The sequence below is a fragment of the Periplaneta americana genome, chromosome 15, assembly GCF_040183065.1.
Source record: "Periplaneta americana isolate PAMFEO1 chromosome 15, P.americana_PAMFEO1_priV1, whole genome shotgun sequence".
In the NCBI taxonomy this organism is placed as follows: Eukaryota; Metazoa; Arthropoda; class Insecta; order Blattodea; family Blattidae; genus Periplaneta; species Periplaneta americana.
Genome location: NC_091131.1, coordinates 37,721,741 through 37,736,740, shown reverse-complemented (window position 1 = coordinate 37,736,740; position 15,000 = coordinate 37,721,741). Strand labels below are relative to the sequence as shown.

Here is a 15,000-nt window from a genome sequence, read left to right as displayed (position 1 = left end):
TATTTGATTTATTTTACGACACTTTATCAACTTCTGTGATTATCTAGTCTGAATGAAATGTAAGTGATAATGCCAGCCATATGAATTCAGGATCCAGCATTGGAAGTTTCCCAGATTTTCTCTTAATGCGTTGAGACAAAGCCCCGGAAAAAAACCTAAAAAAGTAGCTTGTCCCAACCTGAATCTGAACCCGGGCCTGCTCGTTTCACGGTTAGATATGATAACCGTTACTCCACGGCTGTGGATCAATAATAATAATAATAATAATAATAATAATAATAATAATAATAATAATAATAATAATAATAATAATAATAATAATAATTTTATTTGATTTATTTTACGACACTTTATCAACTTCTGTGATTATCTAGTCTGAATGAAATGTAAGTGATAATGCCAGCCATATGAATTCAGGATCCAGCATTGGAAGTTTCCCAGATTTTCTCTCAATGCGTTGAGACAAAGCCCCGGAAAAAAACCTAAAAAAGTAGCTTGTCCCAACCTGAATCTGAACCCGGGCCTGCTCGTTTCACGGTTAGATATGATAACCGTTACTCCACGGCTGTGGATCAATAATAATAATAATAATAATAATAATAATAATAATAATAATAATAATAATAATAATAATAATAATAATAATTTTATTTGATTTATTTTACGACACTTTATCAACTTCTATGATTATCTAGTCTGAATGAAATGTAAGTGATAATGCCAGCCATATGAATTCAGGATCCAGCATTGGAAGTTTCCCAAATTTTCTCTTAATGCGTTGAGAGAAAGCCCCAGAAAAAAACCTAAAAAAGTAGCTTGTCCCAACCTGAATCTGAACCCGGGCCTGCTCGTTTCACGGTTATATATGATAACCGCTACTCCACGGCTGTGGATCAATAATAATAATAATAATAATAATAATAATAATAATAATAATAATAATAATAATTTTATTTGATTTATTTTACGACACTTTATCAACTTCTGTGATTATCTAGTCTGAGTGAAATGCAAGTGATAATGCCAGCCATATGAATTCAGGATCCAGCATTGGAAGTTTCCCAGATTTTCTCTTAATGCGTTGAGAGAAAGCCCCGGAAAAAACCTAAAAAAGTAGCTTGTCCCAACCTGAATCTGAACCCGGGCCTGCTCGTTTCACGGTTAGATATGATAACCGCTACTCCACGGCTGTGGATCAATAATAATAATAATAATAATAATAATAATAATAATAATTTTATTTGATTTATTTTACGACACTTTATCAACTTCTGTGATTATCTAGTCTGCGTGAAATGTAAGTGATAATGCCAGCCATATGAATTCAGGATCCAGCATTGGAAGTTTCCCAGATTTTCTCTTAATGCGTTGAGAGAAAGCCCCGGAAAAAACCTAAAAAAGTAGCTTGTCCCAACCTGAATCTGAACCCGGGCCTGCTCGTTTCACGGTTAGATATGATAACAGTTACTCCACGGCTGTGGATCAATAATAATAATAATAATAATAATAATAATAATAATAATAATAATAATAATAATAATAATAATAATAATAATAATAATAATAATTTCCAGTATTCAGTATCAGTGCCTTTCCTTAATTTATCTTACGGGTATAAAATGCAGAATGGTGCATATGTGTGTAACACTGTTAGCCCAGCGCAATGACCCAATACCCATAATTTGATTGGTCGGATCGCTTTGAGCACAAATTGATCACTTTACTTCATGAAGAAACGTGATGGAAAATACACAGGCGATTGGATTCGAACTCGAGACAGATGTTCATTACTAATTACAGATTAAACGTTCAAATCAGCAATAGAATTATCCGATATCTAATCAGCAAATTCACTTACGGCTATAATGTTTTGTGTGACGCTGTTTGGCGAAGATTTTGGACTGGAGATATCAACACAAGTATCAGAAACAGTGGCATATTTGTCAATTCGGGGCAGCGGCGGAATTCTAATACGTTTAGCCTTCTGTTGAATACCGGGTAAAAGGCGATCGAGGGTGATGCTGACCACACCACTTCACTCCGTGCCGAGGTCATAAAATCATAGTTTCGTACCTACATGCCCTCTATGCGCCTTCGTGGCGCTTAGTAGAGATTCTTATTATTCATTATTAGGCTCCGTATTTCAGCTACCTACAAAACTGGAATGAAGTTGCCTGATTCGAGGTATATGTGACGTCACAGCGCAGGTACAGGTACGTTCGTATACAAAATAGATACGCATCTTCTGTCCTCTTTCTCAAGAAAGTCAAAATCGGTATGCAGTCATAATGAGTAGTCTTATCGATTACTGCTCTTACTAGTCGTATTATTTAACCCTTAAATTGGCGAAGTATCCTATAGGATACAACAGGTTAATAGGCTATATGCTATAATTTTAATAGAATAAAAAAAAATTGGTAGGAAAATTAAAATTTCACACTACTGTTATTTATTTACCAGAGTTTCCTCAAATTAGAGGCTGTCATTTGACAAAGCATACAAAACAAAAAAAAAAAAAGAACAAATAGATGATAAAAGGTAACAGAGTAAGAAAAATGACAAACAATTAGTAATAACAATAATAATAATAACTGCCTGCCATTGGAGGTAGCCCAGAAGGACTCAGTATACTCTCCTACATGAATTTTGTAATATTAAATGTTTACATAAATTTTGTAGAAAGAAAATTAAAATAAACATATATGAATAGAAAGTGAATAAATAAAAAAAATTAAACAGAGTGAATATGATGACTCAGAATTTGGCAAGAGCGTTTCAAAACTGAAGTTATGATGTCAGCAGTAAGTGTCTGTGGTAATTTAAAAGTCTTCCTGAAGCGTTCAAAGAACTTGGGAATCACACCACGAGCTCCAATAAGAAGACCAATCACCTCAATGTCTTCAAGCTGGTATTTTGCTTTGAAGTAATCAACTGTTGGCAGATAAATGTTGATCAATTATATATCCTTTCTTGGTAGTCTGGGAATACGCTATGATGTCAATACGTCTAGAGGAGCCATTAGTAGCAAGGCAAAAAACTTCCTCTTCTACTGTCCAAGACTTTTTTCTCAAAGCAGTTGCAATTAAGGATCGAACATGATGGTGTCTGGCATTTCGGAGGAGTAAACCTCTGTTACACTGACCTTGGACGTGGGCAAGGGTTTCAGTCTCCGGGCAGCCATGTCTGCACCGGGATCAGTCCAAAGAGCGACCAGGTACTCCTCTAACTGCTGCTAAATTGGCATTCATTTTGAGGCAGGTTACCCATTCAGATGTAGATAGTCCAGACTTATTAAAAATCCAGGCGTTGGCTTTAGGTACTTGGCTGTACAATTCTACACCTCTGCCTCTTCCAGGCATTACTTTCCATGATTCGAATTCTGCATTTCTTAATTCCTCTCTTAATTTCCTAGTCACAGATTTACGAAGTTCAACTGGACAAGAGAGACTTAGATGTTGACAGGAAGAATTGACAAACAAACAATGGCAGTTCACAGAATAAGAAAAATTACAAACAAGTAAAGAAGCAATGAAAGCTAATAAGAATTAAAGAACAATGATAATGGTACGTCAGTTTTTTCAGTATACTGCCATATAGGTGGTTCCGTAAGAGTTTGACTGACTCTCTAATTAATTATGTACATCATATAAAATATGGACATTGCGATAGTTGTTTTCTTGACAGTCCGACAAGGTTTAATAAACTAGTGTGCGATATTAAGTTTTGACAATTTAAGGATTAAATAACTTCGAAATGTGTGTGTGTATCTAATGCTCTGGATTTAACAATGAAGTCATCATCCTTCTTGCTTCCCAATATTTTGATGGAAGGTCCACAAATGTCCTAAGAGTTTCACAATTAGCCAGGTGCTCCATCTCCATGTCCTCTTCTCTGGTGCACAGTAAGCATTTAGGTGAATTCAGTACTCCAATACGATGGAGGTGTTTACTGAGGCAATCATGACCAGTAATCAATCTAAACATGGCCACGGCAGATTTTCGAGGTAGATCAGGAATTAGTTTTGGATCTTTGAATGATTCTTTTCATTTTGAATTTTGATGTTTTGCCTGTTCGCTGTAACTTATTCTTTTTATGACTCGCTTTATTGATTCATATAGGAACTTGAAATTTGTTTTTAAGTTGATATAAGTTCGGAATATGTATGATAAGACTTTTTTGTGTTAAATTTTAACGTACCTTGTTTACATGTTTCGACCTATTTATGGGTCAACTTCAGAACTGGTCGTTGTTCAAAGAGTGTATGTGTTTTGAAATTGAGTTGTGTGTTGAGAATATCGTTGGGGTGTGTTTTCGTGTGTCTGTATATTTCATATTGTTCTAGTGTGTTCAAATAAATAGATAAATAGATAGATAAATAAATAAATAAATAGATAGACAGATAGATAGATAGATAGATAGATAGATAGATAGATAGATAGATAGATAGGTAGGTAGGTAGGTAGGTAGGTAGGTAGGTAGGTAGGTAGGTAGGTAGGTAGGTAGGTAGGTAGGTAGGTAGGTAGGTAGGTAGGTAGGTAGATAGATAGATAGATAGATAGATAGATAGATAGATAGATAGATAGATAGATAGATAGACAGATAGACAGATAGACAGATAGACAGATAGACAGATAGATAGATAGATAGATAGATAGATAGATAGATAGATAGATAGATAGATAGATAGATAGATAGATAGATAGATAGATAGATAGATAGATAGATAGATAGATAGATAGATAGATAGATAGATAGATAGATAGATAGATAGATAGATAGATAGATAGATAGATAGATAGATAGATAGATAGATAGATAGATAGATAGATAGATAGATAGATAGATAGATAGATAGATAGATAGATAGATAGATAGATAGATAGATAGATAGATAGATAGATAGATAGATAGATAGATAGATAGATAGATAGATAGATAGATAGATAGATAGATAGATAGATAGATAGATAGATAGATAGGTAGATAGGTAAATAGGTAAATAGATAAATAAATAGATAAATAGATAAATAAATAAATAAACAAATAAATAAATAAATAAATAATTGAATAAATAAATAAATAAAGAGTGAATGAATACATGAGGAAATAAGTAACATAGTAAATAAATAAATAAGTAATGAGAAGATAAGTAAATAAATAAATAAATGTGTAAGTAAATAATTAAGTAATTAGGCAAATAAATAAGTAAATATAAATAAATGAGTAAATGAGAAAATAAGTAACTGGATAAATAAATAAATAAATGAGTAAATAAATGGGTGAATGAATACATGAGTGAATAAATAAATAAAAGAATCTGTAAATAAATAAATGAGTAAATGAGTAGATAAGTAAAAAAATGAATAAATGTGTAAGTACGTAATTAAGTAAATAAATAAATAAATATATAAATAAATGAGTAAATGAGAAAATAATAAATAAATAAATAATAAATAAATAAATAAATACATAAATAATTTTCAATCAGATTTCTTACTAAATGATAGCACCAATATTTATAAGGTTTAAAGTAATTGCTTCCATTGTAAAGTATAGATGAAATTCATCTAAGTATCTTTGCTGTGAATAACTCATTGTTCGACAGTAAGCAAAGAGTCCATTGTAGAACTGTAGGCTGCCAAAAATATAAATAAACTGGAAACTTAGAAACAGAGAAATGTAGGAAAATCCTGGGGTTTACTAAATGACATAAGAATGGCGATATAGGAAAGATCGCTGTTGAAAAAAAAATATCAAAAGGTAATTCTACTATTTCCATTGAGGGGGAGGTGGCAGAAAATGAGACACAGTCACGATGAATTGAATTGTGAAGAAAATTAGATCTATGAATCTGTTCTTCAAAACAAGTGTTATCCTTCAGACATAAATAAATTATTTTTCTTCAGAAGTACCTATCGATTCCTTTACGATAATCTCGCGGATTTTAATAAACGATTGCGTCCCACAGTGTGCAAACTCCTCACTCTAGTTCAAACGTTTCTACACTTGGGATTACTTATGTTAAACACAGCATTCATAGCTTGTGTTCTTATTCTTACTTTGGGTTTAGGGTGCAGAGTCGGTATCTTCTACAGCACAGCGGACGTCCAGACGCAGAGTAACGCCGGGGTCCGGAGATCGCATCCCGTTGAAAGTATGGGTGTTCCTTCGCTGTCTTGTACGTCGGTTTCAGAACGAAATCTGTAGAAGAAAATGGAAAACAAGTTAAAGAAAATATATACTTGTTACATGTACTAATAAGTACATATGAATTCTACGATACATGATTTTTAAGGGGGAAGACCTATCCGTTTTTTTCTTGTGCTATGTATTTGATTGTGTTTAATTAACTCTTCTTTGAACTCTTGTTGGCTCATTGGTATGTTGAGTAGTATGTGTACCATTACTCGAAATGCAGCTTGTTTGTGTTGTGTTGAATGATTGGATGTGTTGTTGTTGTGGGTTTTCTGTAGATTTTGAATGTGTGTTTGTTGTCTACTTTTGTTATTGTGATGTCTAGGAATTTTATGGATTTGTTGCTTTCGATTTCTAATATGTAGGGTAGCTTTGGGTGTATTTTGTTTATGTGTTGATTAGCCGTACCCGTGCGCTCCGGTGCACCCGTTAGAAATAAATATAAAGTAATTACACAATTAAAATATGAAATTTGATCCAGGGAATTGATAGAAGGATAAATCGTTTAATATGTTACTTAATTTAAATTGCATCTAAATAATTAAAATGCGATCATTTTGGTCCAGAGACCACTCATTGGTTCAATGACAATTCCTTTAACATGTTTCTAATTTTTATTACATGCAACCATAGTTTAATGAACATTGACATCATTTAGATTTAATGTATATACTTTATTTTACTTGTTATAGGTTTCCATTGAATTATGGTAATAACTTAATTTTAACCCTTGTTTTCTACGTATTCAGTAAATGGCGTTTGGCCCACTATGGTTCTGAACCCTTCAAACAACTTAAATTATATTATATAATATTACGTTACATATATTATATTATAATATACTATATTATATTATATATTGTATTATATTATATTATATTATATTATATTATATTATATTATATTATATTATATTATATTATATTATATTATATCAGAAGTTACTGTAATAACACTATAGCATTATGTCCATCTGGAGAAACTACACTTTCCAATTGTGAATTAATAATTAATTATACAAATCGGTTAATTTAGCTTCCGATATTACTTCATACAAACACAGAAACATTCTCTGTAGGCTATCTTTCATAGCTTTCGATTGTTGCTGTCCAAGGCCCCTTATATACGAAGTCATTTGTTTTTTATTTCATTATAAGGCCTTAGATGGCAGTTATTTTAATTTTAAAACTCATTTATCTCATTAAATATCAATCCTATCAAAATTTTTGATGGAATAAAACTTATCGCAAATTATTTTTAAAGAAACGTTTGTTATGTAACATGTTTCACAAAAATCAATAATAAGCGAGATATTTAGATTTATTTAATTCAGGGCCCCTTACAACCCCCCTTTCAAATAATGCATTTTGAATGCCATATAGCCTAAAATCTAAGTTACAACGAGCATAATTTATATTCCAATTTTCATCGAAATCCGTTCATCTATTATCGCGTGAAAAGGTAACAAACATACAGACAGACAGATAGACATACAGACAAAAATTTCAAAAAAGCGATTTTCGATTTCAAGGTGGTTAATTATATATGTTAGGACCAATTATTTTTGGAAAATCGAAAATTACCAGAAAAATTTCGGCTACAGATTTATTATTACTATATATGTATATTTTGAATCTGTCTTTTGTTTCTTTTGTATAGAATAAGTATTTCGTCTATAATCTAGTAAACAATAGGTATAAAATTTAAGGTTTCTAACATGTGTAGTATTTTTAATACACCGTGTCCGAAATGAAACCTACCGATAAAGAAATAAAGTAACTAGACATCCATAAAAGTTACATACGGCCAGCTTGCACTAAAATGCAGAGAAACTCAACAAGTTTTCATGTCGTGAAATTGACAAACCTGTTATTCCTATTGTTGTGCATACACAGATTGTTTTCCAAAATGGCTCCATTCACACCGCAAGAAAAAGTGCAGTGCTGTTATTGCTTAGCAGAGTTTAAGTTTCCGGTTACAGTTCAGCGAAGATTTCGTGAAAAATACGGCCGTGCAGCTACTGATAGGCACACCATTGTTCAGTGGCACAAACATTTGTTAGAAAATGGAGACTTTCAGCGACATGGTGGCGACAACTTTTCACGTGTGTGGCTATGTTAATCGCCACAATTGCACGATCTGGGGTTCTGAGAATCCTCGTGTTATTTTTGAACATGAACGTAACTCTCCAAAGTTAAAAGTTGGTGTATATTAACCATTTCAGGAGTGATCGGACCTTTTTTCTTCATAGAGAACACAGTGAATGATGCAATATATCTCGATATGCTTGACAATTTTTCCCTACCCCAGATTTCAGAGAAGTTCACCTTCCAGCAAGAAGGAGCTCCCCTTCATTATTGGGGACCAGTCGTTGAAACTTTACACAATCATTTCCCAGGACGATGGATTAGTCATGGTGGTCTTTTTACATGGCCCCCACGATCTCCTGATCTTACACCATTGGACTTTTTTCTTTGGGGGTTCGTGAAAGACCGTGTCTACAACACCAGAGTGGATACCCGTTACGTCAAAGGATTATCGACACAGTAAGATCTGTAACTCCGCAGATGTTACACAATGCCTGGAGAGAGATTGGATACAGGTTAGATGTTGTCGTGCTACTAGAGGGGGACATGTTGAGATTTACTGATGGTGACATAAATTAGTTGAGTTGATTAATATTTTCTCTTAATTTGTTTTTGTGTGTCATAATTAAGGAATAAATTATTTAGTATCTTTATCGGTAGGTTTCGTTTTGGACGCGGTGTATATGCAAAATTTCCTCATAATGATAAACTTGCTATGTTTCCCCTATATACCGACGGCCCAGTTGAAAAGGGAAATAACTAAAAATTTAAAATTTCAAGAAACCTGTATTTTAAAGCTTTATGTTGTTTTGAAAAATCTGAAGATTGTTGAAATTACTCAAAATTATGTTAATGATGTTTTATATAGGCTACACAATAAGTTTCAAATTGGATTTTGTTAAACGGATTTTTCACAGCAACAAAAAGCTTTAAAATTGAGGTTTTCCAAAACTTTAAATTTTGAGTTGTTTCTCTTTTGAACTTTCCAATCGATATGAGATTTGTTGAATTATGTAAACGCTTATTCAAACAAACAACAGTAAAATTTTTACTAACGCAGCTTATTCAAACAAACAACAGTAAAATTTCTACTAACGCATCTTATTCAAACAAACAACAGTAAAATTTCTACTAACGCAGCTTATTCAAACAAATAACAGTAAAATTTCTACTAACGCATCTTATTCAAACAAACAACAGTAAAATTTCTACTAACGCATCTTATTCAAACAAACAACAGTAAAATTTCTACTAACGCAGCTTATTCAAACAAATAACAGTAAAATTTCTACTAACGCAGCTTATAATAATAATAATAATAATAATAATAATAATAATAATAATAATAATAATAATGATTTATTTTAGCTGGCAGAGTTAAGGCCGTAAGGCCCAACGCATCTTATTCAAACAAACAACAGTAAAATTTCTACTAACGCAGCTTATTCAAACAAACAACAGTAAAATTTCTACTGACGCATCTTATTCAAACAAACAACAGTAAAATTTCTACTAACGCAGCTTATTCAAACAAACAACAGTAAAATTTCTACTAACGCAGCTTATTCAAACAAACAACAGTAAAATTTCTACTAACGCATCTTATTCAAACAAACAACAGTAAAATGTCTACTAACGCATCTTATTCAAACAAACAACAGTAAAATTTCTACTAACGCAGCTTATTCAAACAAATAACAGTAAAATTTCTACTAACGCAGCTTATAATAATAATAATAATAATAATAATAATAATAATAATAATAATAATAATAATAATAATAATAATAATGATTTATTTTAGCTGGCAGAGTTAAGGCCGTAAGGCCTTCTCTTCCACTCAACCAGCAAAAAGTGTATATACATCTGCATGAACTTACAAAGAAATAAAAAATTTGATTTAGATGAGAGTTACATGTATACAAGAGTTATTTACGAATTAAACAACAAAATAATATGAACTATTAATTAAACACGGAAATAAACTCTGTAGCAGAATTAAGCTAAAATACATAGAATATTAATATATTTAAAATAATATTAGATAATAGAAAGAAATTATTATGAGACAATTTTGAAAATACAGCACTATCAGGATGTCTAAAGAAAGAAGTAACAATGTAGTCAGTTATAGTTTAAATCAGTATGACTGGAGTGAAATGCTAATAAGGTTATCTTTTAAGCTGTTTTAAAGGTGTTTATTGTCTTGCAGCCCCTAATACTTTGTGACAAGGAATTCCATTGACGCGAGGTGGATACTGTAAAAGATTATGAATAACGAGATGTTCTATGAAGAGGTATACTTAACGCGCCACAGATAAGTGATCTGGTATTTACGTCGTGGTTAGAGTATAGATAAGAGAAACGAGACGAAAGGTAATTTGGTGTTAAGGTGTGCAGAATTGGAAAGAGTAAAGACAAAGAGTGTAAAGTTCTGCGTTCTTTAAGTCGGAGCCACGAAAGACTTGCGAAGGTGATATGTGATCATGTCGTCGGATGTTGCACACGTATCTGACGCACATATTCTGAGCTTGCTGTAACTTGACTGACAATTCAGAACTTAGGTCACTTAACAAAACGTCACAATAACCGAAGTGCGGCATAACTAGGGTAAGTTTTAGTTGCTGGGGCAAGAAGTTTCTCAAGCGACTCAATCAGTGAATGGAGGAACAGATTTTTTTATCGCTTCTTTAACTTGAAAATTCCAATTTAGATTATTATCAAAAAAGAAGCGAAGATTTCTTACGACAGATGAATAAGGGATTAGCGTGTTGTTAAGGATAACAACTGAAAGATACTCTTATTAAGGGCTTATTCAAACAACAGTAAAATTTCTACTAACGCAGCTTATTCAAACAAACAACAGTAAAATTTCTACTAATGCAGCTTATTCAAACAAACAACAGTAAAATTTCTACTAATGCAGCTTATTCAAACAAACAACAGTAAAATTTCTACTAACGCAGCTTATTCAAACAAACAACAATAAAATTTCTACTAAACGCAGCTTATTCAAACAAACAACAGTAAAATTTCTACTAAACGCAGCTTATTCAAACAAACAACAGTAAAATTTCTACTAACGCATCTTAATCACACAAACAACAGTAAAATTTCTACTAACGCAGCTTATTCAAACAAACAACAGTAAAATTTCTACTAACGCAGCTTATTCAAACAAACAACAGTACAATTTCTACTAACGCAGCTTATTCAAACAAACAACAGAAAAATTTCTACTAACGGAGCTTATTCAAACAAACAACAGAACAATTTCTACTTACGCAGCTTATTCAAACAAACAACAGTAAAATTTCTACTAATGCAGCTTATTCAAACAAACAACAGTAACATTTCTACTAACGCAGCTTATTCAAACAAACAACAGTAAAATTTCTACTAATGCAGCTTATTCAAACAAACAACAGTAAAATTTCTACTAACGCAGCTTATTCAAACAAACAACAGTAAAATTTCTACTAACGAAGCTTATTCATACAAACAACAGTAAAATTTCTACTAACGCAGCTTATTCAAACAAACAACAGTACAATTTCTACTAACGCAGCTTATTCAAACAAACAACAGTAAAATTTCTACTAACGGAGCTTATTCAAACAAACAACAGTAAAATTTCTACTTACGCAGCTTATTCAAACAAACAACAGTAAAATTTCTACTAATGCAGCTTATTCAAACAAACAACAGTAACATTTCTACTAACGCAGCTTATTCAAACAAACAACAGTAAAATTTCTACTAACGCAGCTTATTCAAACAAACAACAGTAAAATTTCTACTAACGCAGCTTATTTAAACAAACAACAGAACAATTTCTACTTACGCAGCTTATTCAAACAAACAACAATAAAATTTCTACTAAACGCAGCTTATTCAAACAAACAACAGTAAAATTTCTACTAACCGCAGCTTATTCAAACAAACAACAGTAAAATTTCTACTAACGCAGCTTAATCACACAAACAAGAGTAAAATTTCTACTAACGCAGCTTATTCAAACAAACAACAGTAAAATTTCTACTAACGGAGCTTATTCAAACAAACAACAGTAAAATTTCTACTAACGCAGCTTATTCAAACAAACAACAGTAAAATTTCTACTAACGCAGCTTATTCAAACAAACAACAGTAAAATTTCTACTAACGCAGCTTATTCAAACAAACAACAATAAAATTTCTACTTACGCAGCTTATTCAAACAAACAACAATAAAATTTCTACTAAACGCAGCTTATTCAAACAAACAACAGTAAAATTTCTACTAAACGCAGCTTATTCAAACAAACAACAGTAAAATTTCTACTAACGCAGCTTAATCACACAAACAACAGTAAAATTTCTACTAACGCAGCTTATTCAAACAAACAACAGTAAAATTTCTACTAACGCAGCTTATTCAAACAAACGACAGTAAAATTTCTACTAACGAAGCTTATTCAAACAAACAACAGAACAATTTCTACTTACGCAGCTTATTCAAACAAACACCAGTAAAATTTCTACTAACGCAGCTTATTCAAACAAACAACAGTAAAATTTCTACTAACGCAGCTTAATCACACAAACAAGAGTAAAATTTCTACTAACGCAGCTTATTTAAACAAACAACAGTAAAATTTCTACTTACGCAGCTTATTCAAACAAACAACAGTACAATTTCTACTAACGCAGCTTATTCAAACAAACAACAGTAAAATTTCTACTAACGGAGCTTATTCAAACAAACAACAGAACAATTTCTACTTACGCAGCTTATTCAAGCAAACAACAGTAAAATTTCTACTAACGCAGCTTATTCAAACACACAACAGTAAAATTTCTACTAATGCAGCTTATTCAAACAAACAACAGTAAAATTTCTACTAACGCATCTTATTCAAACAAACGACAGTAAAAGTTCTACTAACGGAGCTTATTCAAACAAACAAGAGAACAATTTCTACTTACGCAGCTTATTCAAACAAACACCAGTAAAATTTCTACTAACGCAGCTTATTCAAACAAACAACAGTAAAATTTCTACTAACGCAGCTTATTCAAACAAACAACAGTAAAATTTCTACTAACGCAGCTTATTCCAACAAACAACAGTACAATTTCTACTAACGCAGCTTATTCAAACAAACAACAGTAAAATTTCTACTAACGGAGCTTATTCAAACAAACAACAGAACAATTTCTACTTACGCAGCTTATTCAAACAGACAACAGTAAAATTTCTACTAACGCAGCTTATTCAAACAGACAACAGTAAAATTTCTACTAATGCAGCTTATTCAAACAAACAACAGTAAAATTTCTACTAACGCAGCTTATTCAAACAAACGACAGTAAAATTTCTACTAACGCAGCTTATTCAAACAAACAACAGTAAAATATCTACTAACGCAGCTTATTCAAACAAACGACAGTAAAATTTCTACTAATGCAGCTTATTCAAACAAACAACAGTAAAATTTCTACTAACACATCTTATTCAAACAAACAACAGTAAAATTTCTACTAACGCAGCTTATTCAAACAAACAACAGTAAAATTTCTACTAACGCAGCTTATTCAAACAAACAACAGTAAAATTTGTACTAACGGAGCTTATTCAAACAAACAACAGAACAATTTCTACTAATGCAGCTTATTCAAACAAACAACAGTAAAATTTCTACTAACGCAGCTTATTCAAACAAACAACAGTAAAATTTCTACTAATGCAGCTTATTCAAACAAACAACAGTAAAATTTCTACTAATGCAGCTTATTCAAACAAACAACAGTAAAATTTCTACTAACGCAGCTTATTCAAACAAACAACAGTAAAATATCTACTAACGCAGCTTATTCAAACAAACAACAGTATAATTTCTACTAACGCAGCTTATTCAAACAAACAACAGTAAAATTTCTACTAACGCAGCAAAAGTGCCGGTAACAACAGTCGTACGCTAATTTTAGTAGTTAGTAGGCCTACAATTCAAGAAATGGATTTTGCTACAGATAGCAATTTTTTACCTTGGACGGGCAGAAAATGAAATTAGGAGACGAGCCGTGACCTCCTTACAATGTGAAGAAAATTTATGTTCTATTGTACGGTTTGAATAGAAGATTTCATTTTCTTCGAGAGAGAGATAAAGATACTCGTCTATTAACGACTTCACGAGAATATTAAATGTTACTACTTTGTGTTACCATGACACTAACCCTAATAAATTGTCTGTGTCGTTTCAATATATTGAATCAAATGGGTTTATGAAGTGAAAGGCTAAGAATCTACGTAACACTTTCGTGAGAAATAGTGTTTATTCCTTTGTGAAGTTAAAAGGAGGTTGTAAGGCAATGACAAAAGCGACTCCCCATCAACTGTAGAGGTTACTTAGACACACTGCGAAGAAAAGAGTGAGCAAAATAAAATGAACCAAAATAAAAACAAAATAAAAAAAAAACTAAAATAACGTGAAATGAAACACAATACAACAAGCGAAAATAAAATAACAAGTGTACAAGTATAAGAAAGACAATTATTTGTAAATTCATAATACTTCGAAATTTTATCACTAAGGAGGCATTGAGAATATTATTTTTTAGCTTTGGTACAATCATTAATACAATATGGTATAACGAATTGAGGTGGACTAGCATCATCTGTACTTAAGCCATTAATTTTATTACACAGAAGATTAATACAAATGTAACTGACCAAATT

At 31.8% G+C, this 15,000-nt stretch overlaps 1 protein-coding gene across 4 annotated transcripts in view; it reads right to left on the bottom strand.

The window, feature by feature from the left end:
- The window catches only part of LOC138714796 (uncharacterized), a 1,282,494-nt gene that overhangs the window by 92,877 nt on the left and 1,174,617 nt on the right, over positions 1 to 15,000 (bottom strand). For all 4 annotated transcript variants that reach the window (XM_069846936.1, XM_069846933.1, XM_069846935.1 and 1 more), the window contains one exon: positions 6,060 to 6,201. Coding sequence is in view for 1 of the 4 variants with exons in the window: in XM_069846934.1 (XP_069703035.1) it covers positions 6,060 to 6,201 (142 nt within the window). In the remaining 3 variants the exon portion in view is untranslated. The remainder of the gene's footprint in view (positions 1 to 6,059; positions 6,202 to 15,000) is intronic.